At 38.6% G+C, this 26,951-nt stretch overlaps 2 protein-coding genes across 6 annotated transcripts in view; one reads left to right on the top strand and one right to left on the bottom strand.

The window, feature by feature from the left end:
- LOC139746859 (uncharacterized) overlaps positions 1–26,871 on the top strand; it is a 118,710-nt gene extending 91,839 nt beyond the window's left edge. For 2 of the 4 annotated variants that reach the window (XR_011712245.1, XR_011712243.1), the window contains exons 8-9: positions 13,062–13,162; positions 22,246–26,871. Coding sequence is in view for 1 of the 4 variants with exons in the window: in XM_071658482.1 (XP_071514583.1) it covers position 22,246 (1 nt within the window). In the remaining 3 variants the exon portion in view is untranslated. Of the gene's footprint in view, positions 1–13,061; positions 13,163–14,521 lie in introns of all 4 variants that reach the window. The other 2 variants (XR_011712244.1, XM_071658482.1) reach the window with 2 other exon arrangements.
- Positions 1–26,951, bottom strand: part of LOC139746857 (uncharacterized) — a 456,577-nt gene that overhangs the window by 425,289 nt on the left and 4,337 nt on the right. The gene's annotated exons all lie outside the window — the stretch shown is intronic.

The following is a 26,951-nucleotide window of genomic DNA, read 5'->3' on the forward strand; positions in this document are numbered from 1 at the left end:
TTTAGTGAGGCTGTATTATTAGGATACAGTCTCAATCAAAAAACTTCTCTCTTCAAATGAGTCAACATTTCCTTGCTATTTGAAGTACTGCAGCCTTGGGCTGCAGAATCCTTTAGAAAGGTCTTAGGTATCACCAGGAATCTTTTAAAGATATTGGTTCCGAGGTAATGTTATTATACATATTTACTATTATTATTTTGCTTTGTCGCTGTCTCCCGCGTTTGCGAGGTAGCGCAAGGAAGCAGATGAAAGAAATGGCCCAACCCACCCCCATACACATGTATATACATACACGTCCACACACGCAAATATACATATCCATACATCTCAATGTACACATATATATACACACACAGACACATACATATATACACATGCACACAATTCACACTGTCTGCCTTTATTCATTCCCATCGCCACCTCGCCACACATGGAATAACATCCCCCTCCCCCCTCATGTGTGTGAGGTAGCGCTAGGAAAAGACAACAAAGGCCCCATTCGTTCACACTCAGTCTCTAGCTGTCATGCAATAATGCCCGAAACCACAGCTCCCTTTCCACGTCCAGGTCCCACAGAACTTTCCATGGTTTACCCCAGACGCTTCACATTCCCTGATTCAATCCATTGACAGCACGTCGACCCTGGTATACCACATCGATCCAATTCACTCTATTCCTTGCCCGCCTTTCACCCTCCTACATGTTCAGGCCCCGATCACTCAAAATCTTTTTCACTCCATCTTTCCACCTCCGATTTGGTCTCCCACTTCTCCTCGTTCCCTCCACCTCCGACACATTTATCCTCTTGGTCAATCTTTCCTCACTCATTCTCTCCATGTGCCCAAATCATTTCAAAACACCCTCTTCTGCTCTCTCAACCACGCTCTTTTTATTTCCACACATCTCTCTTACCCTTACATTACTTACTCGATCAAACCACCTCACACCACACATTGTCCTCAAACGTCTCATTTCCAGCACATCCACCCTCCTGCGCACAACTCTATCCATAGCCTACGCCTCGCAACCATACAACATTGTTGGAACCACTATTCCTTCAAACATACCCATTTTTGCTTTCCGAGATAATGTTCTCAACTTCCACACATTCTTCAAGGCTCCCAAGATTTTCGCCCCCTCCCCCACCCTATGATTCACTTCTGCTTCCATGGTTCCATCCGCTGCCAGATCCACTCCCAGATATCTAAAACACTTCACTTCCTCCAGTTTTTCTCCATTCAAACTTACCTCCCAATTGACTTGACCCTCCACCCTACTGTACCTAATAACCTTGCTCTTATCCACATTTACTCTTAACTTTCTTCTTTCACACACTTTACCAAACTCAGTCACCAGCTTCTGCAGTTTCTCACATGAATCAGCCACAGCGCTGTATCATCAGCGAACAACAACTGACTCACTTCCCAAGCTCTCTCATTCCCAACAGACTTCATGCTTGCCCCTCTTTCCAAAACTCTTGCATTCACCTCCCTAACAACCCCATCCAGAAACAAATTGAACAACCATGGAGACATCACACACCCCTGCCGCAAACCTACATTCTCAGAACCAATCACTTTCCTCTCTTCCTACACGTACACATGCCTTACATCCTCGATAAAAACTTTTCACTGCTTCTAACAACTTGCCTCCCACACCATATATTCTTAATACCTTCCACAGAGCATCTCTATCAACTCTTATCATATGCCTTCTCCAGATCCATAAATGCTACATACAAATCCATTTGCTTTTCTAAGTATTTCTCACATACATTCTTCAAAGAAAACACCTGATCCACACATCCTCTACCACTTCTGAAACCACACTGCTCTTCCCCAATCTGATGCTCTGTACATGCCTTCACCCTCTCAATCAATACCCTCTCATATAATTTACCAGGAATACTCAACAAACTTATACCTCTGTAATTTGAGCACTCACTCTTATCCCCTTTGCCTTTGTACAATGGCACTATGCACGCATTCTGCCAATCCTCAGGCACCTCACCATGAATCATACACACATTAAATAACCTTACCAACCAGTCAACAATACAGTCACCCCCTTTTTTAATATATTCCACTGCAATACCATCCAAACCTGCTGCCTTGCCAGCTTTCATCTTCCGCAAAGCTTTTACTACCTCTTCTCTGTTTACCAAATCATTTTCCCTAACCCTCTCACTTTGCACACCACCTCGACCAAAACACCCTATATCTGCCACTCTATCATCAAACACATTCAACAAACCTTCAAAATACTCACTCCATCTCCTTTTCACATCACCACTACTTGTTATCACCTCCCCATTAGCCCCCTTCACTGAAGTTCCCATTTGCTCCCTTGTCTTATGCACCTTATTTACCTCCTTCCAGAACATCTTTTTATTCTCCCTAAAATTCAATGATACTCTCTCACCCCAACTCTCATTTGCCCTCTTTTTCACCTCTTGCACCTTTCTTTTGACCTCCTGTCTCTTTCTTTTATACATCTCCCACTCATTTGCATTTTTTCCCTGCAAAAATCGTCCAAATGCCTCTCTCTTCTCTTTCACTAATAATCTTACTTCTTCATCCCACCACTCACTACCCTTTCTAATCAACCCACCTCCCACGCTTCTCATGCCACAAGCATCTTTTGCGCAAGCCATCACTGTTTCCCTAAATACGTCCCATTCCTCCCCCACTCCCCTTATCTCCTTTGTTCTCACCTTTTTCCATTCTGTACTCAGTCTCTCCTGGTACTTTCTCACACAAGTCTCCTTCCCAAGCTCACTTACTCTCACCACCCTCTTCACCCCAACATTCTCTCTTCTTTTCTGAAAACCCATACAAATCTTCACCTTCGCCTCCACAAGATAATGATCAGACATCCCTCCAGTTGCACCTCTCAGCACATTAACATCCAAAAGTCTCTCTCGCGCGCCTGTCAATTAACACATAATCCAATAACGCTCTCTGGCCAGGTAGCGCCAGTAAAACACAAAAAAGGCCACATTCATTCAAACTCAGATTCTAGCTGTCATGTCTAATGCATTGAAACCACAGCTCCCTATCCATAATAAGGCCCCACATAACTTTCCATGGTTTATCCAGGATGTTTCACATGCCCTAGTTCAGTCCACTGACAGCACACTGGCCCTGGTATACCATATTGCTCCAATTCGTTCTATTTCATCCGCACCTCTAACCCTCCTGCATGTTTTGGCCATCATCACTCAAAATCTTTTTCACTCCATCCTTCCATTTCCAGTATGGTCTCCCCATTCTCCCTGTTCCCTCCACTTCTAACACACATATCCTACTTGTCAAACTTTCCTCATTCATTTTCTCCATACGTCCAATATATATTTAATGCAATACCTAAAGAAATAAGAAACATACAAGGAGTGACTAAAGAAACATTCAGAAGATTAGACATATGGACAACAATACTGGATGAAGCTCAAATGAACAACTATGCCAAGAGAGTAGCTGCTGAGAAAATTAGCATTATACAAGAAATGATGAGTAGAAGAGTTGAAGTCAAGAGAAACAAGCAAAACAAGTGATGAATGCTATGTGCTAGCCAAGCCATCATGGCAAAATCTTGAAGGTATTCCCCTTCCTCTCTACATTTCTGATATGTATACCCTTAACAATTTAGCTAACCCAATGTGACTCCCCAGACCCACACCCAGGGTGAAGTGGGTGGCTGCTGGTGTCACTAACTCACTCATATATGTTTATGTACTAATTTAATGTGATGTTATTTAATGTTAATAATCATGTTTTTTAACACAAAATTAGTCTTGTAAGTGATTATTCTATGGTATTATATACATTAAACACCAAATGCTAAAGGAGAGAAAGCACAAATATTGCCATTTAAGAAGCATGTTACTAGACTGTAATAATAAGTATCTTTAGAAATTTTTTTTGATGTCTGTGCCATGCTTGTTGCAGACTGATGAGCTGAAGTGTCTTTCATTGTCTTCATTGTTTTGCTTTTTTTGCTGACCTTTATGGATTTTAATGGTATTGAGAATAGTGGTAGTACAAAAAATATACAAAACAAAATACCTGTGAAGCACTGTAAGGACACTTCCCACATAACATTATAAATGGTGCATTTCTTAGCTTGGCAGATATTGTTTGATGAATCTTGATCAGCCTCCAAGACACACACACACACACACACACACACACACACACACACACACACACACACACACATTACATACAAAAGAATTGAGGAAACATCTTGCAAACTATTTAAACTTACAGAAAATAACTGATAACGAAAGGTATTTTTTGTGAATTTTTGAGGGCCATGATGATATATTTGTCATGCCTGGTGGAGAACTGTTTGATGAGTCTTGGCCAGCCTCCCAACCACCACACATACACATGTACACACTACTCAGAGAGAATGAGGAACTTCTCACACACAATTTAAACCATTATCAAAGACAAATAATGAACAAATGGATTTTTGAGAATTTTCTAAAGCTATATAATGGTTCATTTATATAGGTTTTTGGCTGATGTGAGCATCATCAGCTTATTAAAAGTCAATTTGTTTTTCCTCATTCTTCCTCTCCTTATGTCCAAACTACTGCCGCTCCCACCTTCAGTGAGATACTGATGGTGTCCCTTTAGATCACCCACTTCTAGCTGTCATGCTTAGTCATTTTATACAATATACTTGAAATTTTTTTATTTCCCCCATAAAAAATTAACTTTGGAATAGTTCTACTAGTCTAAGTCAGGATCTAAATATTTTAGATTAATTGAAAAAAGCCATATGAAAAGAAAAAATAAAGACTTACATTGTATTTTTGATTCACACATTCAATTTGAATTTTATTTGCGGTTGTTGAAATGTATCTTCAGTGCGGGCAATAAAGTTTAATATTAGCTCTTTGCAACGGTATACCAAGTTGGATAACACCAAAGTAAGAAGTTTTCAATTGTTTAAGCAGAACAATTTAATGGGTAATGAATACTCTTCATTGATATCAATGCCTGTTATTTGTCAGTATTTATATCAGAAATTTTTCTTCACTACTATTTCTATTATCTAGTTTGTCATAATATTTACAATTAAATAGATGCATACATCATATACAAAATGGATGTTTCAGATTCCTTGACACAAATTAATATGGTAGAAAAGTATGAATAAATTTTTCCATAATTCTTATTCACAAACTGCATAGGTCATGCACTCCCATACAGGCTTAAGGATATCCACAAGGAGTTACCAGACTGGGAGGGTATTAGTTTGCATATCAAGGGATAAAAGAAACAGTCAATAATCATGTGCCTTCAGTATCTTATGTAAATATGTAAATGCATTAAAATTGAACATGAATTCTTCAATTATTTTAAATCAAGATTCAGTTTTCAGTTTTCATTATACTATGATGAAGAACTGAATAGAAATAATTAGGTCAGGCAAACATGTAAATTCTTTTGTATAACTTACATATGTACATTAAAGAATCGTCTAAGTATTCATCATGTAATAAAACTAAAATGCATACTTTAACATTGTTAGCAATGTTGTATAATTTAAACTTCAAAAGTGACTTGGTTTAGGTTTGATACTGAATTAGGAGAAAAGATAACTAAACAAGTTTTATGCATACCACAAAGTAAAAGTTTACTCATACCACAAAACAAAAACAAAAGTAAAACTAAAGTGATTAGGTTTTGAACAGTCCATTTTCTTTATATTTCTAGTATTCTTACAAAGTATTACAAAGTATTTTCTTTTAACATTAAGTGAATATATTAAATACAAAATTCCAAGAGGAATTATATTTCTTAATATCAAAATGTGATCAGAAGGAAGGAAAGTCACACAAGCTTGACTAAATTCAAACATATAAAACATCCCAAGTTATTTTCAAGCACAGTCAATGTTCCATTAACCATTTCATTTTATTTATTTATTTATTTTGCTTTGTCGCTGTCTCCCACGTTAGCGAGGTAGCGCAAGGAAACAGACGAAAGAATGGCCCAACCCACCCACATACACATGTATATACATACACGTCCACACATGCACATATACATACCTATGTATACATATATATACACACACAGACATATACACATATACACATGTACATAATTCATACTGTCTGCCCTTAATCATTCCCATCGCCACATACATCTCAACATATACATATATATACACACACAGACATATACACATATACACATGTACATAATTCATACTGTCTGCCCTTAATCATTCCCATCGCCACCCCGCCACACATGAAATGACAGCCCCCTCCCCCCGCATGTGCACAACGTAGCACTAGAAAAAGACAACAAAGGCCACATTCGTTCACACTCAGTCTCTAGCTGTCATGTATAATGCACCGAAACCACAGCTCCCTTTCCACATCCAGGCCCAGATGCTTCACGTGCCCTAGTTCAATCCACTGACAGCACTGAAAATGGCTAATAAGTGATATTAACAGATATGAATTTTAAGGATAATTGCAGAATCTTCAAAATCATGACAGTATGTTTCATTAGAATTTCTAAGATCTATAACTGCCCTAAAATTAATACAGTATGAACTATTATAGTTTTATTTATTATATTTGATTGGTTTCCCACATCAATGAGGCAGTGCCAGGAAACAGACAAAGAAAGACCCATCGACTCATATACACACATGCCCATACACACACATATGCATACATATACATAACATTTACATACAGAGCCATATTCATATATTCCCATGTACATATTCATACTCACTTGCCTTCACCCATTCCCACCCCACAGGAAATGGCTATCCACTATATATAGACTTTCACTAATATTTATGTTACAATTCTTTATGTATTTAATAACAGAAGATTCAGTGACATTTCTCATGTTACAGTTAATAACTGAATTATATTTTTTTTTTATTTTTTTATTTTGCTTTGACGCTGTCTCCCGCATTGGCGAGGTAGCGCAAGGAAACAGACGAAAGAAATGGCCCAACCCGCCCACATACACATGTATATACATACTCGTCCACACACACAAATATACATACCTATACATCTCAGTGTACACATATATATACACACACAGACATATACATATATACACATGTACATAATCAAAAAAAAAAAAAAAAACAATTCATACTGTCTGCCTTTATTTATTCCCATCGCCACCTCGCTACACATGGAATAACAACCCCCTCCCCCCTCATGTGTGCGGGGTAGTGCTAGGAAAAGACAACAAAGGCCCCATTCGTTCACACTCAGTCTCTAGCTGTCATGTAATAATGCACCGAAACCACAGCTCCCTTTCCACATCCAGGCCCCACAGATCTTTCCATGGTTTACCCCAGATGCTTCACATGCCCTGGTTCAATCCGTTGACAGCACGTTGACCCCGATATACCACATCGTTCCAATTCACTCTATTCCTTCCCCCCTTTCACCCTCCTGCATGTTCAGGCCCCGTTCACTCAAAATCTTTTTCACTCCATCTTTCCACTTCCAGTTTGGTCTCCCACTTCTCCTCGTTCCCTCCAGTCAATACAATGGTCATACTTTTCAACATGATTAAACAAAGCATTTGATTCTTGTCTTGTTCTTATAGTACATTTATGTTACTTAAGTCTAACATATAGATCCTTACCAGTTTGCCCTTACGATGTGATCATTACATGAAAGTGCACTTGGGAACCTAATGTATTTCATTTTCCTCATGGTTTTATGCATATACAGATGCTCCCTGACATATGTCTAACTTCCGTTCTGAACAACCGGTTGGATCTCGAAATGGATGTAAGTCGGACATATGTCAGCATGGCATGTAGAATTCATATACCTGAACAGCATTCTTTTATCGTAATCAATTTCCATCATGATTATCTCGTTTTTAATTGACCAGCTTTATTATATGACTCTGCTGTTTCTTTTTACCTTTAGTTTAGGATTCTTTAGTTCATGAATTGATTCAGCCAAACTTTTAACGAACTTTTCGGCAACTCCTTCATCACCACTTACTGCTTCACCTGTGACTCGAATGTTGTGCAAGCTTTATCTTCTTTTAAATCTACTGAACCAACCATGACTTGCTGTGAAGTTCTAGATGTAATCAACTCCCACTCACTCCTTCAGAGTCTCAAAAAGACTTATAGCCTTTGCCTGAATTGTTAGTAATAGTGGTACTTGTTTTTTAATTTAATCTTTTATCAACAGCATTGACCACTTTTCTGTTTTGAAGATGGGTCTTGTCGTTGCTTTGTTATTATCATATACTACATACGTACTTGCCAAATCTTTTGCTGCTTAATGAATTTTTTCTTTTTCCTTTAAAATTGCAGAGACCATCAAATGGGACAACTATAGATCACATACAATCACATTAACTTTTTCCTCCATGTTTTCAATTCCAAATCGTGTCATCCTCGGCTTCTTGCCAGATCTGTCAGCATGTGATAGGTTTTTCCTCTTGCTCATCATCTTTGGGGTTTAATAAAAAAATGGCTTAATCAAGCATGAAAATTCATTAAGATTCACTTGAATAACGTGTGCTTACTGAATAGTTACCGAGAGAGATGCTATGAGGTACACAATGCCAGGATCGTCTGACATTCATTATCGAACGCATGCAGTTGAGCATTGGCAGACATACGACCAAACGTTATATTTATATTTTTCTGGTTGTATTTACGGATAGTTGTAAGTTGCATAGGTAGTAAGTTGGGTGGATGTGTTGGAAATGAAATGTTTGAGGACAATATATGGTGTGAGGTGGTTTGATTGAGTAAGTAATGAAAGGGGCATAGAGATTTGTGGAAATAAAAAGAGTGTGGTTGAGAGAGAAGAAGGTGTGTCGAAATGGTGTGGACATATGCACTCCCAGATATCTAAAACACTTCACTTCCTCCAGTTTTTCTCCATTCAAACTACCCTCCCAAGTGGCTTGTCCCTCAACCCTACTGAACATGATAACCTTGCTCTTATTCACATTTACTCTCAGCTTTCTTCTTTCACACACTTTACCAAACTTAGTCACCAGCTTCTGCAGTTTCTCACCCGAATCAGCCACCAGCACTGTATCATTAGTGAACTACAACTGACTCACTTCCCAAGCTCTCTCATCCACAACATACTGCATACTTGCTCCTCTCTCCAAAACTCTTGCATTCACCTCCCTAACAACCCCATCCATAAACAAATTAAACAACCATGGAGACATCATGCACCCCTGCTGCAAATCAACACTCACTGGCAACCAATCACTTTCTTCTCTTCCCACTCGTACACATACCTTATCTCCTCGATAAAAACTTTTCACTGCTTCTAGCAACTTACTTCCCACACCATATAGTCTTAATACCTTCCACAAAGCATCTTTATCAACTCTATATTATGCCTTCTCCAGATCCATAAATGCTACATACAAATCCATTTGTTTTTCCAAGTATTTCTCACATACATTCTTCAAAGCATACACCTGATCCACATATCCTCTACCACTTCTGAAACCACACTGCTCTTCACCAGTCTGATGCTCTGTACATGCTTCACCCTCTCAATCAATACCCTCCCATATAATTTCCCAGGAATACTCAACAAACTTATACCTCTGTAATTTGAACACTCACCTTTATCCCCTTTGCCTTTATACAATGGCACTATGCAGGCATTCCGCCAATCCTCAGGCACTTCATGAACCATACATACACTGAATATTCTCACCAACCAGTCAACAACAGTCACCCCCTTTTTTGATAAATTCCACTGAAATACCATCCAAATCCGCCGCCTTGCCGGCTTTCATTTTCTTCAAAGCTTTCACTACCTCTTCTCTGTTTACCAAACCACTCTCCCTGACCCTCTCGCTTCGCACACCACCTCGACCAAAACACTCTATGTCTGTCACTCTATCATCAAACACATTCAACAAACCTTCAAAATACTCACCCCATCTCCTTCTCACTTAACCACTACTTGTTATTACCTCCCCATTAGCCCACTTCACCAATGTTCCCATTTGTTCTCTTGTCTTACACACTTTATTTACCTCCTTCCAAACATCTTTTTATTCTAAAATTTAATGATACTCTCTCACCCCAACTCTCATTGGCCCTCTTTTTTGCCTCTTGCACCTTTCTTTTGACCTCCTGCCTCTTTCTTTTATACATCTCCCAGTCATTCACACAATTTCCCTACAAAAATCGTCCAAATGCCTCTTTCTTCTCTTTCATTAATTATCTTACTTCATCCCATCACTCATTACCCTTTCTGATCTGCCCACCTCCCCCCTTTCTCATGCCACATGCATCTTTTGTGCAAGCCATCACTGCTTCCCTAAATACATCCCATTCCTCCCCCACTCCCCTTACGTCATTTGCTCTCACCACTTGCCATTCTCCACTCGATATCTCTTGGTACTTCCTCACACAAGTGTCCTTTCCAAGCTCACTTACTCTCACCACTCTCTTCACCCCAACAGTCTCTATTCTTTTCCGAAAACCTCTACAAATCTTCACTTTTGCCTCCACAAGATAATGATCTGACATCCCTCCAGTTGCCCCTCTCAGCACATTAACATCCAAAAGTCTCCCTTTCACACACCTATCAATTAATGCATAATCCAATAACGCTCTCTGGCCATCTTTCTTACTTACATATATATACTTATGTATATCTCTCTTTTTAAACCAGGTATTTCTAATCACCAGTCCTTTTTTTAGCACACAAATCCACACGCTCTTCACCATATCCATTTACAACACTGAACGCACTGGACATATGCCCATCAGAATCCACTTTCCCCAAACAAATAAGACACACACTTTCCCAAGTAAACTCTGGACTTTATCCATCCCTACAACAGTACAAACACCATTTCAACATATCCCTAGATCTTTCATGCCTATGATGCAGCAACCATAAAGTAGACAACAAACACTTACTACCCAGTTACCCTACACTCTCTGCACATAAACACACACATGAGAACACTCCACTAATATTAATAGACCCAAACAGTGGACATGGCCAGTTTCCTCAGCACTACAGAAGCCTCATAAAGACAGAGGGAATTGTTGGGGCAGGAAGTACATAAGTAATAAGATTATTCTAGGTTTTTTTTCTTACATTGGCAAATACATACTCCTGGGGCAGAAAGTAAATCATGCTCACAAAACCTGGGATGTTCATGTAACTGCCTGCACACCCATATTTACTTACATATAAGACCTGTCAACTTACAGAGTACTGATGCCTTTTCTGTGGCTGAATGTACACTTGAACCAGCGGAGTAAACAAGGAGTTCTCACTTGCAAAGTCACAGTCTCAGGAAAAAATTAGGTCATAGGCAATGGGTATGGCATGAGGCAGGGCAGAAGACATCAGATCAACTTACTAATCAGAGCAAGGCAGTTGGTTTCACCGTATACAATCTGTACATATCTGATTATCATTAACTGTGCAAATAATTTTTTTTGCCACCTACATGTGCATTTTTTCTGAAAAGGTACACCAAGAATATAAAACTATTTTTCCTTTTTTAACAATTCAGAATTAACAGATTCAAGTTTAGGAAAACATAATTGTGACAAGCTTGGCCTAGACTAAGTCTGAAAAAAAAAAAAAAAAAAAAAATCAATTTTTTTTTCATATGACTAGGGGCACACAAAAAATGAAAATTATAATCTCTCTCCTCTGTTGTCTTTCCCACAAGCATGAGATGTATTCCCCGGGAATATTTAGGTTAGAATATTTTCCTCATAACTTCCAGCCTTTACTCACCCTTTGCGAACCACTTCCTGATGATTGCAGCTGCTTGCTCTAAATTGAAGTCCTACCTTTAGCCATTCAGCAACTGCCACTAGACTTATGTCATCAGTTCACTCTTTTCTAGCCAGTCAGTGCACACACGTTTTTCTGGGTTTGTGTTCTTTCAAGACCAACTGAATACTGCTGATGTCAGCAAACAATTTCATGTATCACTATCCTTTTCTTTCCTTCTACAGATTAAATTAAATGCTGTACTAATATTAACATACTGTTTTGAGAACATTTATATTTATATATTGTGTTTTACAGTATTACATGCATGTCTGTTCGTGTATCTGGTTATCCCTATATACTCTAGGCACATTTTAAGACAGGGTTTTCCCTTTCTCCAAAATTCATGAATACTTTCCCTTGTCTTTGTTTTTTCCCTTTCATAATTCTCTCTATGTTCAATTAAGGCCCGGCCTTGATGTGAACTTCTGTACATGACTGGAGCCTTCAATTTGAGGGAAAAATTCTAAATGACAGTCTTTTAGTGATGTAAATACAGCAATTTTAGACGAATTTTGGCAGTAGGTTTGTTGGTACGACCAATGGACTTTGTGTAAATTGCACCATATATCATTTGTTGGCACTATATCAACTGCTGTATACATCATGAGAGATGATTTCTGCACCACTGTATTACTTTGCTTGCTAATATTATCATTCATAAACCATATCACATGTCCTTATACACTTCCTTACACTATCCACACATAACCCAGGCCCTAAGTAGCATTTCTCTCGGCATGGAAGACTTACATAATGTGCCATCTCTAAGTAACCTGGTACCATCTACTTCCCATAGTACAAGTGGTAAGCAAGGAGAGACTTTTCCAAAGAAGTGTGAGTTTAGCAAAAGTTTTACAGTAATTCCTAGATAAACTTTTTTACTCTCTTCATGTCATTTACACACTTTCTCTAGAGTATGGATATCCTACCTGTGACATACTTGTCAATACACCTTCTTCCCATGGTGTTACAGGTGGTGTGTGGGAGAAGTCCTATGCAAAGTTGAGTGTTTGTGAAACTTTATAGTTATCCTTAGACAAACTTGCTTACGCTTTTATGTCAGTCACTCATTTTTTCAATTGTTTAGATATCCTAACTGTGACATGTATCATTTGTTAGTACATGATCAACTGCAACATCACATACATCACCTGAAACAAAAAATTCATGCCACCATTTTTGAAAATTGTGCACCAAGTTCAGTACCCCACTCATTCTTCACTCCTTCCTCCCTTGCAAGGCACCACTCACTCCTGTCACTCCTACCCTACTACGCACCAAGGTGCTCAGCTGGGCGGCCCCAAGACACTCACTTCAACAATCTGCCACAGCAGAACAAAGGTAGATAGAGGATTTATTTTTTCATTTTTCATACTTCTGCATGCATATCTTAAATATTATATGAATATATGATGTGTTTAAGAGTTTTTAGTGTGTTTTTTGCATATACAATGGTAACTAGGTTTTCTCATAACTGCAATGTAAGGGTCAAGTGGCATTATACAGTAACAGTAGGATCATAAAAGTGAATGGTGGTTGTCATCATGTCAGTGGTGTTGTCTCTCCACCTCCCCCACTTCCCTCTGAGTGTATTCCCTTTCCCGTGTTTTGGTTGTTTTCTGGTCCCTTTTTGAGTCTTTAACTGCATAAGGCCCACAGAGGGAAAGCTGCACCAGAGAATACTAGAATGCTATTGCTATGGCACATAGTGGCGATCCTGGTACGAACCATAGATTATTCCAACCCAGGGATGGATATCAGCTGGTTTGTGCCTCCTCACTCCTGGATTCAGTTAAACCACCCTCAGATGATATTTGGTAAACTAGTAACTCCCATAATTTGGTTCCATGGGAGAAGGGGTGCCTTTTTTATGGAAATGTAGACTCAGTAACTTTAATGAAAGGAACTTGTGAAGGGAAAAGCTCCACTGCCCATGTAATGGTTGGGCAGATTGATCTACTGGCTCATGATATAACTGATAAGACCTATAACCACATAGCCATATGCTGGGGCACCAGGCCATCCTAAGGGATTTAAAACTTGAGTTTATCCCCAGTAAGATCAAAGGGTCTTTCTGAAAATGGGGGTTTAAAGAGAAGAGCTTTTTACTGTGACACATTTGGCTGTAATTTTCCTACATTTTTTTGGGCTTTTCTCAGTGCAAAATTGAGATCATCTCTCGTAACCCTATGTCTTGTTGGAAACTCAAGACAGGAAGCAAAGCAAAAGGTAGTTTAGGCCCACCTAGTGCTGTTGAACATGAGGTTAACATTTCAGTCTTGGTTATGGAGTTTGTCTGTCTCACTCATTATACCATGAGAGGTAGTCCCTTGGTCCATATATCTGAAGTACCTAGTTTATTGTGAGAATCTTGCTGCTGTAAGGTATCCCCTAGTCAACACTGAGGGATTCATGAAAAAACCTATATTTAGATATGCCATACACATAATGGGAAAGTCCCTCACCTTAGGTGGTGTAACAATAACAAACTAGAGAAATTTAGGTCATGGCCAGCCTTTACAAAGTTGAGATGGGTGCTCTCTAGTCACCAGAGGTCAACTCTCGACCTGAACTACCTCCCCAGCTGGATAATTGGATTACACCTGATTGGATCTTTGTATTCACACAAGACTCAACCATGTGAGTTTAAGAGTGTCCTTATCATATTCATTTTACCTAAGATTGCCTTTACCTCTCCAGCAGGGTCCTCCACCCTTACAGCTAAACAGGACCAGCTGCAACGAGTGCAGAAAAGAGCTTGCTGAATCATTCCAGCCCTATCTTACACCACTTACCAAGAGGCCTTCATCTCACAGAACTTGCCCACCCTCTCCAACAACTCACATGGCAGTTTGCCAATAAACTGCTAAACACACCCCCATCACCAAAACCTTTCTCCTGATACCCTACCTCCTCTGACTGCTGTTCGTCATCACAATCACCTTGTACCAACCAGTGATCACACAGAAAGATACAAGAATAGTCCTATACGTACCATTGTGAACATTAAAAACAATCTATAAATAAGTGCACAGCAAAGTAAGCAAATAGCTTAGTTTCCTCTTAGTTATGTGTACATCAGCTACTACATTACTGAAACTCAACTAAAGTGAAACCATTCATCACTTAATGTTCACCAATAACTACATAATGTATGTCAACTACAATATTACTCTTACTTAACATCAAACTACTCATCCTTTAATGATCAACTAATCTCCGCTAGATTCATGATATTTAAATCATACAATTTGCTTTGTAAAACTTCCTGCATATCTACCACTTTGACTATGTGGATAAATCTCATTCATATGCTTATCCAGAGTGTAGAAGTGTTCAGCTTGACTTTAAGTTGCCCTGTGATTAATTTGTTACTATTATATCCTCCCAGTTCTTTAATAATCATGTATTTTCAAACAAAAGGCTGCCAAAATTCAATAAACTGATCATTATTACCAATATCATTGATGGGATCTTGTCTACGAAAGTTTGAGAGATATGGTGATGAACTGAGCTTCCTTCTGTCCTGTGTCTTGAGAAGCCTACCACTGCATGCCAAGATGCTTAGGAAGAAATGGTTTAACATTCATGGTTCTCTCTCCCAGTTCAGGTCCCGTATCATGTATCACATGCCTAGTTGATACATGCAAAGGAGCTTCATGAATAGGTTTGAGATACTCCATTTTCCTCCACCCTTGAAGATTTTTATTTGATTTAGGCTTGCACATCTCAATTGCTTCTTGCCATGGAAGTTTCCTGAACTAGTCTTGCTTTTTTTTCCAACTCATTTTTTATTAAAAAAAAAAAGTTACCTACCCATTAGCTTAAACAGGAGTTTGGTAACCAAGGGGAGGTAGGTGGGCTTAGCAGTGTTCTGTTCTGCCTTAACGTAGCCTTCAGATTTTCTCCCTTACCATCCCTTTAGATCACACTTCATTTGTAGCCAAGGTTAAACTGTTAAGTATTGCCAACTGTGAGGGTTATGTTAAGACTTATGACATCCATGTTAAGTGTGTTTATCATGGCAACTACACTTCTTCCAAATGCTTCTTTGCCCCTGGGTGGCACATCTACTCCTAGTAGCATAATTGAACAATGCTTCATCCGTTTGACCTGTTGGAAAAAAGGGCTGTTCTAGTGAGAGCCCATCCTTTGAAACATGAACAAAATTGGGTGGTCTTACTTTTCTTGTGGATTGATGGACATTTTACACTGTGCCCTGGGTGTGGAATGTCAGGTGTCTCACCTGTTTGAGGATGCTCCAAGACCTTCTCCCTCTCTGCAACTTACTAGGTCAACAAAGCCTGCTCCATTCTGGATACATGGTGGCCCTTCCCTCTACAGGTTTGTAATGATCATTCTGCAGTTGGTGCTCCTCACTCTAAATGCATAGGCTTTTCAAATCATTTACCAATGTAAAGGACCTCCTGTTGGCTCTAGTTCACTTTAACAACTTTATATTTAATTGGGATCCCACCTTACAGCCACAGGGCTCTGCCGATGTAGTGCACTCCCCCCTTCCTTCAATCAGACAAATTTTCTAGCACCCTCCCATTAGTCAAGAACGTCTACCAGGTCCACACAAGCAATAGGTTCCTTCCGTGACCTTGTGGTCGAATATCTTTTGAGTTGAAGGCTTTATATAATGAGGTAGCTTCAGTAGAGTCTGTTTTAAAGACCATGGGTAGAACCTCAACTCTTCAAAAATGTTGATGGTCAGTCCTAGCTACTTGCTGCATGAAGGTTCATAGAAAATGGATGTCAGTTCAGAGGGTTTGGTTTTTGGATGCTTTCAAAATTTTCACTACAGCACCCTTCTGCTTGGAGGAAAACTGAACAGTCACAGAGGCAAAACAGCTCATCTCAATATTTTTTACTGATATTTCAGGTGTCCCCACTGCCATCAATACTACTTTTGGGGAGGAGGATACTCTTTAGCCCTCCAGACAGCCAGTTTCCCCTGGAGTATTTTCTAGCTAGTCCCTGCATGTTCCAATACCCTAAGGATGTAGAGTCTCTCCTCAACCAAAAATCAGACTTGAACTTTAGCATTTCCAAAGCAATGTCTTGGACTTTCTCCAGAGTGGCTGCATACACATGAGGGAGGACAGAGCCCCTCTTTTTTAGGCTGAAGAGAATCTTTCCAGGACTTGCCATGTCAAATAGGATTTGGAGATGCTTAACGTCCTTGTGTAATTCATCTTTCTTCCTTCATATCATTCTGGAATCTACTTAAACTCTCTGCAGATATCTCTGCCCTTTGTGAATCCTGTCCTTCTCTGACATAGCATTCAATTAAACTGGAACTCACTGGGAGAGTCTTAGGCATACCTAAAACAGCTTTCATTTCTAGCAGAGGAACTTTTATATAATCTCTGATACCTTAACTACAGAGCAAGTGCAGTCAACAGGCCATGGCCTCTTGTTGTAGGTGAATGCAGTTAGTGGCCTCTCATAGTAGGTGAATGCAGTTAGAGTTATTGCAATCCTCATCTTCTGTTACTCCCTTTTTCAATGAGGCTATTCAGAAGCCTCTTAAAGCTAGATCTTCTAATCCTGTCACCGTGAAGAAAACTATTGTTATTGACCCCTTTTCTTTGAAGGAAAGTACAGGAAGGAAACAGTGAGTTTGGAGCTTTGTTATTCCTTCTCTTAAAAGGAACAGTTCAGGAAGGCAACACCACACCTTACATTTTCCTCTCGGAATAAAAAGACCATTATAGCATCTGTCCAATGCTTCCACATGCAGATTTGCCCTTTGAAGGCAGCCCTTTTGAGGCCATTGAGATGGGTTGTCAGGAAGGCTTACCCTGAAATATCTCATTGCCAGATGGGAGGTCATCTCCAGTACTTATATGATTTTGGGAAGTTTAAAAGTTGGGTGTATCTAATGTAAAACAGAGGTCTCAGGTGGAGTTGGAAATCCCAGCAACCCGAGTCAAGGAAAGGTTTAGTCCAAATACACACTCAACTGTTACAGGAATACACTGTAGAAATGATGGATAGTGATACCATAGAGCCTGCAGTGGTACCAACATTTATCAACAACTGTTTTTTCCATCCAAAAGAGTGAATCAAATGGAAAAAGAATGATTCTGGATCCACCTTTCTGAACACCCACAAACTGAAGCACAAGTTCACAATAACCATCTTTCAGTGCATCCGCTGGACCATACAGCTAAAAAACTTGAAAGATACCTGCTGGCACATTCCAGTAAATCCTAGAATAAGAGTTTTTGGCATTCAGAACTGGAGCACAGCCTTGCAGTTGAAGGTGATGCCATTTGGTTTTATGCATAACCCTACAAATTTCTTTCCCAAGTAAATTTGGCCCAAAACCAACATTCTCCAAAGTGGTAGTTTTGATTTATCTGAACAACTTGTAAGTGATTTAACTTCAGAGGAGGAATGCATCAGATACAGGCTTCAAGTCCTGAACACACAGGCTTTTACTATCAACATGGACGGACTAGAACACTTAGACTGGCACTCTTTGTCCCTCCAAGGAAAAAGCTTGGGATTACACAAGTTCTGCAGTTGCCTTAAGGTCCCAGTATCTTGGCATCAACTACTGACACAGCAAGGCTCCAGGCTAAAAGAGGATTGCTTCAAGGTAAACTAATTTTCTTACAGCAAACAGAGATCTTCCAAAAGCACTTCCCCAGGATCTTCCTTAATCTTTAGTTTGATGGACCACCATATAGAACCTCCAAAAACCCATACCTTTGAGGCCTCCAGTGACTCCTCTGATGGTCTGAATGGATATATAGAATCAAGGATGGTGCTTCTGTTCTTCAGGTGCTCATGTAGATGAAGGCCCTTGGAAAGAGGTATAAAAGTCCCATCATATCAACATAAAGGAGCTGTTGATCTCATGAGAGAGGTATAAAAGTCCCATTGTATCAACATAAAGGAGCCGATGATCTCATGAGAGAGGTATAAAAGTCCCATTGTATCAACATAAAGGAGCTGTTGATCCCACGGTTTTTCATCTCCCAAAACATCCTGAGGGTTGTGCATAGAATTTCAGTTTTGATGGACAAATCCGCGCCTCCCTTAAGGTTAGTAAAAAGATCCTCTGCCTGGTTGTCCAAGGGCCTTTTTCTTAAAGGCTCTTATTTTCAAGGACTATGCAATGTCTGGACAGATGCCTGATCAAGTTCAGATACATTGTCAACAGAAATGTCAATAGGGAAGGAGACTTTCAATTGGAACCCCTTTTCATGAGTAGCACCTTAAGTGGATCTCCTTGCCACCAAAACTAAAGCACTCCTTATACAGTTCTTCAGTTTTAGACATGGGGTTAGGTGCGGTAGATGTTTTGTCCTTCGATTAGTATTAATGGAACCAGAATGATCTTTTTTCCCTCAGTTCATCTAATAAGAAGTGTTTTGAAACTAGCTGGTTATCAGGGTTTAGTCCTGCTGGTAACTCCTAAGCACAGGTATACCACCAATTTTCCGGCACTCTTGGTTCCAAAGCCTTGTCGGATTAACCATTTTGCCGGACCAACTGTGGTCACATAATAATAATTCATTAACACACCTCTAACCCACTAATTATACATCTCCCATGTGTCTAAAATATACCATAGACTGCTGGAAATTCAAATTAAACAAATATTAAATGTTTGAACACCCTAAGATGGTAAGTCTGTCCTTAGATTGTTTGAATTCTGTGGGGTCTTCTTCGTCTTCTGTTGTTAGTGTTTTCCTTGGTGTGCATCACCAGAATAAAGCAGTTCCGTCTTCATTATACACCTGCTCAGGACTGAGGTGCTCGTCAGCTACGAGTTTCACAAATTCATTCACATACTCGGCAGCTCCTTCGTGGTTTGTAGACCATTTTTCACCGCACAGTTTATTCATGGATATTCCATGATGCTCCTTGAATCTTTAAAGCCATCCTTCACTATAGTCACACTCACGTTGTAATTTAAGTTCTTCATGGAACATCTTAGTCTGGTCCATTATTATGGTACTTGACAAGTCCACTCCATTACTCCGATACTTTTGAAACCATTCCATCATCACTTGATCGTGCTCAGTACTCTTACCATCTTTCATAGTTTTTTAATCGTCATTTGCTTCTTGGAATTGCTGTCTGCGTAGAATTTCAATATTTTCTCCCTTTGCTTCTTTATATCTTAAACAGTCGATAAACCAATACTATAGATGTCCCCTAGCCTATGCACTGAAACACCACAGTCCATTTTTTCATTAGTTTTACTTTATCTTGGATCAATATGGACTGGTGTTTACGTTTGACACCATGACTGACTCATATGTCTTCGAAGCCAAAGTTAGGGTTAAATTTAAGCAAAATAAGCTAAGAATGTCACAGAATTGCGTTATCACCACCAACAAGTGTAGTGTAAAGAATGTATATAAGTGCACCCTACAGTTAACACCATCTGTAGCCACTCGGTAAACTAGTCTGGTGGCCGCGGTAATTTCTAGTTCCCTCACGTAATTTTGTCCGGACTAAAGGACGTGCTGAACCATCAGTTGCCGGAAATTCGGTGGTGTACCAATACTACAAACAACCTTGGTGCCTGAGACTCCACCTATGCTATAAGCCTTGGCCAATACCTTTATTTCTTCTAAACAATCTCAGCTTTATTGCAGGACTCCAACTTCAAAGTCCTGGATTCTGTTCATTACACTTTGGGATTTTCCCTAACACTTCTACTGGAGAGTGCCTAACAGATGACCATTTACATAACATTCACCCTTCTACTCAGAGACAGTACCAATTGGTCTGAAAAACATTTCCATCTTTCCTTGAAGAATTTGACGTCTCAGAAGCAACCAAAACCTTATGTTTAGAGTTCTCCTTTAGTATTTATCATAAGAACAAGGCTAGTAACATTAATCCCTTTTATAAGGGTGCCCTCCACAAGTGCTACTATTACCAAGTTTTTTAGTGTTATTAATATGACATGCACTATAGGAATGTTTGTGAATTGTGCTACTATTGCCAAGTTTTTTAGTGTTATTAATATGACATGCACTATAGGAAAGTCTGTGAATTACACACTATGTCTAGATGCAAGAATGTTCTCATCCTCAGTGGTAGTCTCATATGCATTAAGATAAACCTACCCACCAAATTTATAGCCAAGATCTAAAGGGTTAAATGTAGAAACAGCCTTATTGTTATTCACCCTTGGAAGACTTCATTAAACCTCAAGCCTAGTTAAATCTTTTCAAGATCTTTTGGACCACCAGAGATTACAGAGGGATCATTTATGTGTGCACCTTAGAACTGTGAAACCCCTCTTGGCAAGAAATATTTTTCCATTAAGAAAAATCAACTTATTGTCTCAACCAAGGCTTTAGAATACATCCTTATGGGATAAACCACAAAGGAGAGAAACCAGGTTTTGAAAACTGAAAATCTTTTTCTTTCCAAGGCAGCTCCATGAACATTTTCCCCCAACTTCTTTGGTCAAATCTTTTTTTCTTTGCCATCTATGACCACCTCTAGATTGGCACCCATGGCCAACAAACTGCGAGTTCTGAGCAACTAGAAGCGAGTGGGTTGATGACATCAGCCTGGTCGCAGTCGCTGACTGACAAAGGGTGGGCCACCTGAAAGATCGGTTGGCTATGACCATTGTTGAGTGTTTCAAAAGGGGTGAATGAAAGCTAGTGCCTCTTCACCAGAAAACATGAGTTAGAAAAATCCTGGCTCACATATCCTAAAGACTGTATCTCATGCTCACAGGACGCTGCCATAATATGAAAAGTTTAACATTTTTCAAAACTTACATTTTTTATTATAAATTAAGAATTAAGCTCTCTTATATGGAAAAATACTTATTGAATTGGTTATTCCTAATTAAAGTGGTAGGGGCATAGGAATAGGGGCAGCAATGAGTACGACTAGCGCACACAACCACCCACCATTGTCACCTATGGGTTACTCAAGTCACTAGGCAGCTCCAAAGACTTGTTATTTGTTTTGGTTACCATCTAGGGCCAGATAACAGAGCCTAAAGCAAATGTGGAATTCATCTTGTAGTGGGGAAAGCATATTACTTTGAATGAGGACAATAGCACCCTACTATGCTTGCTTCTACCAAGATCAAAAGCACTGAAAAGGTTGTAAGACGTAGTTTTGTAAAGCGAAGTATTCACTTCACACCTGATCCCAAGGTTCTGCAACCTTCTCCATGTTCTCTGGACCAGACCTTCAATACACACACAGTGATTAGCAATGCACCCTACCAATCTTAACAGGCCCACGTTCAAATACTGGACAAGGCAGCTTGTTCACAGCTAACTCAGCGGTTCACCCTCCCCTTAGGATTGGTTGATGAATGCATATGAAGTGTAAGCTGGGGCTGTATATTATTTCATTAATAATTACCTCAGGACTTCTTTCTAAGAGTGCTGGTGTTAACCAGGACATCTTTTCAGAGGCTCCTGAAGCCCAAGGCTGCACTACTTCCAGCAGCAAGGAAATGTGGACTCTTTTGAAGTGAAAAGTTCTGTGACAAGACTGTGCCCCCAATGATGCCGCCTCACCAAAGGTGACTTTTCACATGCAGTGTAACCTCAAGCAAGTGGTGTTCGGTAACACTTCGGGTGTGTATATGTGGGTATACATAAGGTTAAAACATTTTAGCAAGTCTAAGAGATGAAACAATATGACTGTAAACCTTTCTTGTAATATATAAATGGTAATCAAATAGTAATCGCACACACACAATTGTTAAGAAAATACAAATATTGTGTGAACAGTTTTATATTTTCTGTTTACTGTACAGTATATTGTTTGCTAATATATGACTATTAATCTTGTGTGTACCTTTTCACTCTTTTATACAAGTTACATATGTAACATAACAGTTTGTGTCAGTTCGTGATGTATTAACTCAACTGTATATATGTATGTATATGCCTGTTTTGAATCTTGTTACATTGTAGTAATTATGCACAGACTCCTTGTTCTACAGAACAGTTTGCAGTAGATGAACCTGATTATGTAATTTCCATAGACATTTTTGGTTGCTGTTCTTGATTGCATATACATGAAATGTCTTTTCGTAATTACTAGTAAAATGTACAATATCTTCATCTTGAAAATGAGAGACAGTTGTCATTGTTTGAATTGATAGAATGATAAATGATGAAAGTCTTCATCATCTTGCATGTGCTTTATAATCATGTTGCAGGATAATGAAGATTGAGAATATCTATGTGCAAGAGATATTTTTCTTAATGTTTTCTATTTTCCTGACTGTGCAGTGTATACCACTACCATTTTCACACCATGTACAAAATCAGTGGTAAAGAATGTGTACAGTTTGGTTTTCTCATGTATATAAGCATAAGATTTTGGCATTTTTATTAAAAAGATTATATATTGTAAGTAATAGACCAATGCACATTCAGTATTTAAATATTTTCAAGTTTAATGCACTTAAAATGTAAGAATGGTGTTATGAAGTACACTCTGATCACCTGTAGTATTTCCTTTATGCTTTTTCTAATGGTGATGGAATAACTTCATGGCTCTATTAACAATCAGAGTAAGAGCAAAAAAATTGCATTATGATGGACAGTGGGAAACAGAGACAGATAAATCACTCACAAAACATGTTTTACATTAAGAGACAGAGATAGATCATTTACAAAACATGATTTTTCTTCCTTTGACAAGCACTGTACATTCATTATCTGCCTTATTAATGTTAAAAATTAGATATTTTAATGAATTCTTGTAGATCATTTTTACTAAAAGGGATTTTTCAAAAGAGAAAAATGGCCATTCTTTTCCTTTACACACTTCTTATACTTGAGAACAATTTGTATGTAAAAGTTCACCTGTATTTCTCTTCTGGGTTGTTTAGCGTCTCAGTCCATGAGATACAATTCAGACCTCTGGGGGCAAGAAACCTCTTAATCTCCTATTTTACTGGTGAGGCACATGCCTCTCACCCTTCATTAATGATTTCCTAGGTGCTTAACAGCATAGCTTTGCCCAGTTTCACCCTCTGAACAATCAACAACCTCCATTGAGTGCTGACATCATAATCCCCAGGTTTTCAGTTAAGAGGCACCTCATTATTTCTTGAACATGACAGTGGCCAGGTGAGGCTTTCCAGCTTCTTCCATCCAAACACAGATAAGAAGGTTTACTGTCTGGCTATTTACTATATATAAGCTCTCCAGCATAATTATCACCTGTCAGCTTCTCCAATGATTGTGTGGCTTTTTTTTTTAGCAGAGACAGCACAGGCAGCCGAGGCCCTAACCAAGGCCTTCCCATTATATATATATATATATATATATATATATATATATATATATATATATATATATATATTACCTTAGCCTGAGCCAGTACCCACTGTTCCAACCAACCCCTAGGGGTAGATGAACAGTTGGGTTGACTGTGGACAGACTTCTGCAACCAAGATTTGAACCTATGCACTCAACCCTGTCTTGTCCAATTGTTTTTCTTCCCTATGGAATCTTTCAATTGATTGGCCCCTTACATAGTGGTAGGGACTAGGAGGCTGTTGTCTCAAAGTGACAATTGTTATCTGGGGTCAAGCATCGGTCAGTCAAGCCTGTACTGTTAGGATTCTGTTTCCATTCACTTTGAATGATATCTGTCAGGTAAGAGGCTCCCTTAGCCTGATTAAAGTGGAAAGGAGTTTTCCCTTTTCATAGTGACTAATTTTCTTGCAAGGTTAGTAGTGTTGGGGGCAATATGTGGATGAAGGTCAACCTACCATGACAGTAGATGGGTTGAATCACCTGGCCCACTTAACTGGCAGTCTGACACTTTGCCAATTGCTGTGTCATGAAAAGATGGGGGACTAGGGCCCTATGAAGGACAGGACCAAAAAAATAATCACTGGCTGGGCAAAGCTTTTCATGTAAACAAATTTGAGAATCTTTACAGAAGAGCGTATTTTTTTTGGCATCTTTTGGTCAAAGTTTCATACATCATTGATTGATAATCATAGCAATTTAAGGGTTAGGGTAGTGTTTTTTAATTGCTTGGCCTTTTTGGTGAAGTTTTTCTCTAACACTCCTTTTTTATGTCAATGCACTTTCTTAGGTTGTGGAACAAACTAACATGGGGGGAAAATTTTGTTTTGAAGTATGAAAAACTCTCTGGGGTGGTGTGTGGAGAGCATTTTTATGATTGTGTTTCCCACCTTTCCTTTCCCCTCTAGTAAAATCTTTGTGTCACTGTTGGTCATTACAGTCAGGTTGACATCGGTATTCTGATATTAATATTGTGGGTAAAGGTAGACCTGGGCTGAGTCATGCCATCAACAAGCCAACCAATGATTAATTATGGATGAAAGGCATGTACCTCACCAGTTAGACAGAGGGTCGAGAGATATCTATCATGGCTTGCAGGACATCACCATAGAGAGAGTTTTTCATACTTGAAAACTTACATACTGAGCAAATTATAGAATACTGAGCAAGTAATTTAATATAGTGGGAAGTGAAGTTTGAAATTTCTTGTTTATCTTTTGTACTATACTTTGTCAACATGGTTTAAGTGTTCATCTGATTATGGAAAGTGAATGTTTAATTAAAATCTAACAACCTCAAACTTGCATTGCTTGTACTTAGAGTTGGCTAGATTTTGCATCACTTATTCGGGTAGATTTTGTTTTCCATCTTACTTTATTGTAACAATGATCTTGATGAAGTTTTGTTTTCCATCTTACTTTATAGTAACAATGATCTTGATGAAGAAGTCAGTGACCTCAAATTTTTCCCATTTCTAACAACATATTGATTAATCATATCATACTTTGTAAAGAACCTTTCTTTTGAAATTCAGAAGAATTTGGTATTAAACACTAATGTGGCTTATGACATACACATCAGGAGTACATTACATGACATACACATCGGGAGTGCATTATTGTTCTTTGTTTATTGGGCATTGTTGTTTTTATTAATTTGAAAGTAGTTTTTATATCTCTTTGTCAAAATGTTAGTTACTTCCCAATTATTTAGTAGTTACCATGTGACCATCTGCACAATGTAGTTCCATGACTTAAAGGCACAGAGTTTGATGAAGTAATTCCCATAAGCTTGTAGCTATGGATTACTGGAGTGAGCTTAGACAATTTCATTTTGCCATTTAAAGCTAATGGAATTTATCTGATGGTTGACCTGATACAACATCTGGAATATCTGAGAACAAAGATGTCAAGTATCATGGAAATGTGTAAGTAGTAACTGAAAACCACAGCAGTAAGACTCGCTGAAATATGATTTTTCTGCGTTATGTTTGGGATGGATTTTCCCCTCTCTCATAACTGAAGGAATATGAGGAAGAAGGAAGAGTAATGCACATTCATGTTAAGAATAAAACACCACTGATGCATTTTCTCATTTATTCCCAGTTTGAATATTCAGTTTCTGTGAACATTTGAGAAAACATACCAATGATGATTATGTTAAATGTTAATATTATACTTTTAAAAGAAGTAACCAGTGCTGTGTGGAGTTAATAATACACCCATGTTTCAAATACCCTAGTGTTCAGGTAGAGGTAACATTCAGTAGCCAAGTTAACAATTCTGAATTTCTGAAGTCTATCCATTGACTATGATCATCAAAATTTAATACCAATATTGTTTTCATTGTTAGTCCTGTATTTTGAGGCAAAGGTTTACTTGTAAGCACAAGTGTAGTGCTAGTCACTCATTAACAGATTAGAGGTAACCAAGAGCATTTAGTTATCATGACTCGGTTATATATTACATTTCAGAGATTTTTAGTATAATGTATTTGTTGTAAGTTACATAGTTTATTATAGAGTCTGTTTAAGGTTCCTCTGATGTGAACATTTTATGAAACATACCGTGTATGTGAACCTTTGTAAATAGTCTTGTATATGACTCCATAGCCCCTCATGGGTAATGTCTGTAATTTTGAACTGTTATGGTAACAGCTGAGATTAGTGATAAATAGATTTTCTCATGATTCTGTGTGTCAGGTGTAATCCTTCTTACTATGTTACTGTTTGTGTGTTCAATATCAATAGAAATTTTTTAATTTTTTTCATTTTCCTGTTTCTTAAATAATCTCAGAAAATGGTTGTTCATAGTTGTTGTAGCAATGATTAATATCTTTTG

Source organism: Panulirus ornatus, chromosome 66 (assembly GCF_036320965.1).
Source record: "Panulirus ornatus isolate Po-2019 chromosome 66, ASM3632096v1, whole genome shotgun sequence".
NCBI classification, from domain to species: domain Eukaryota; kingdom Metazoa; phylum Arthropoda; class Malacostraca; order Decapoda; family Palinuridae; genus Panulirus; species Panulirus ornatus.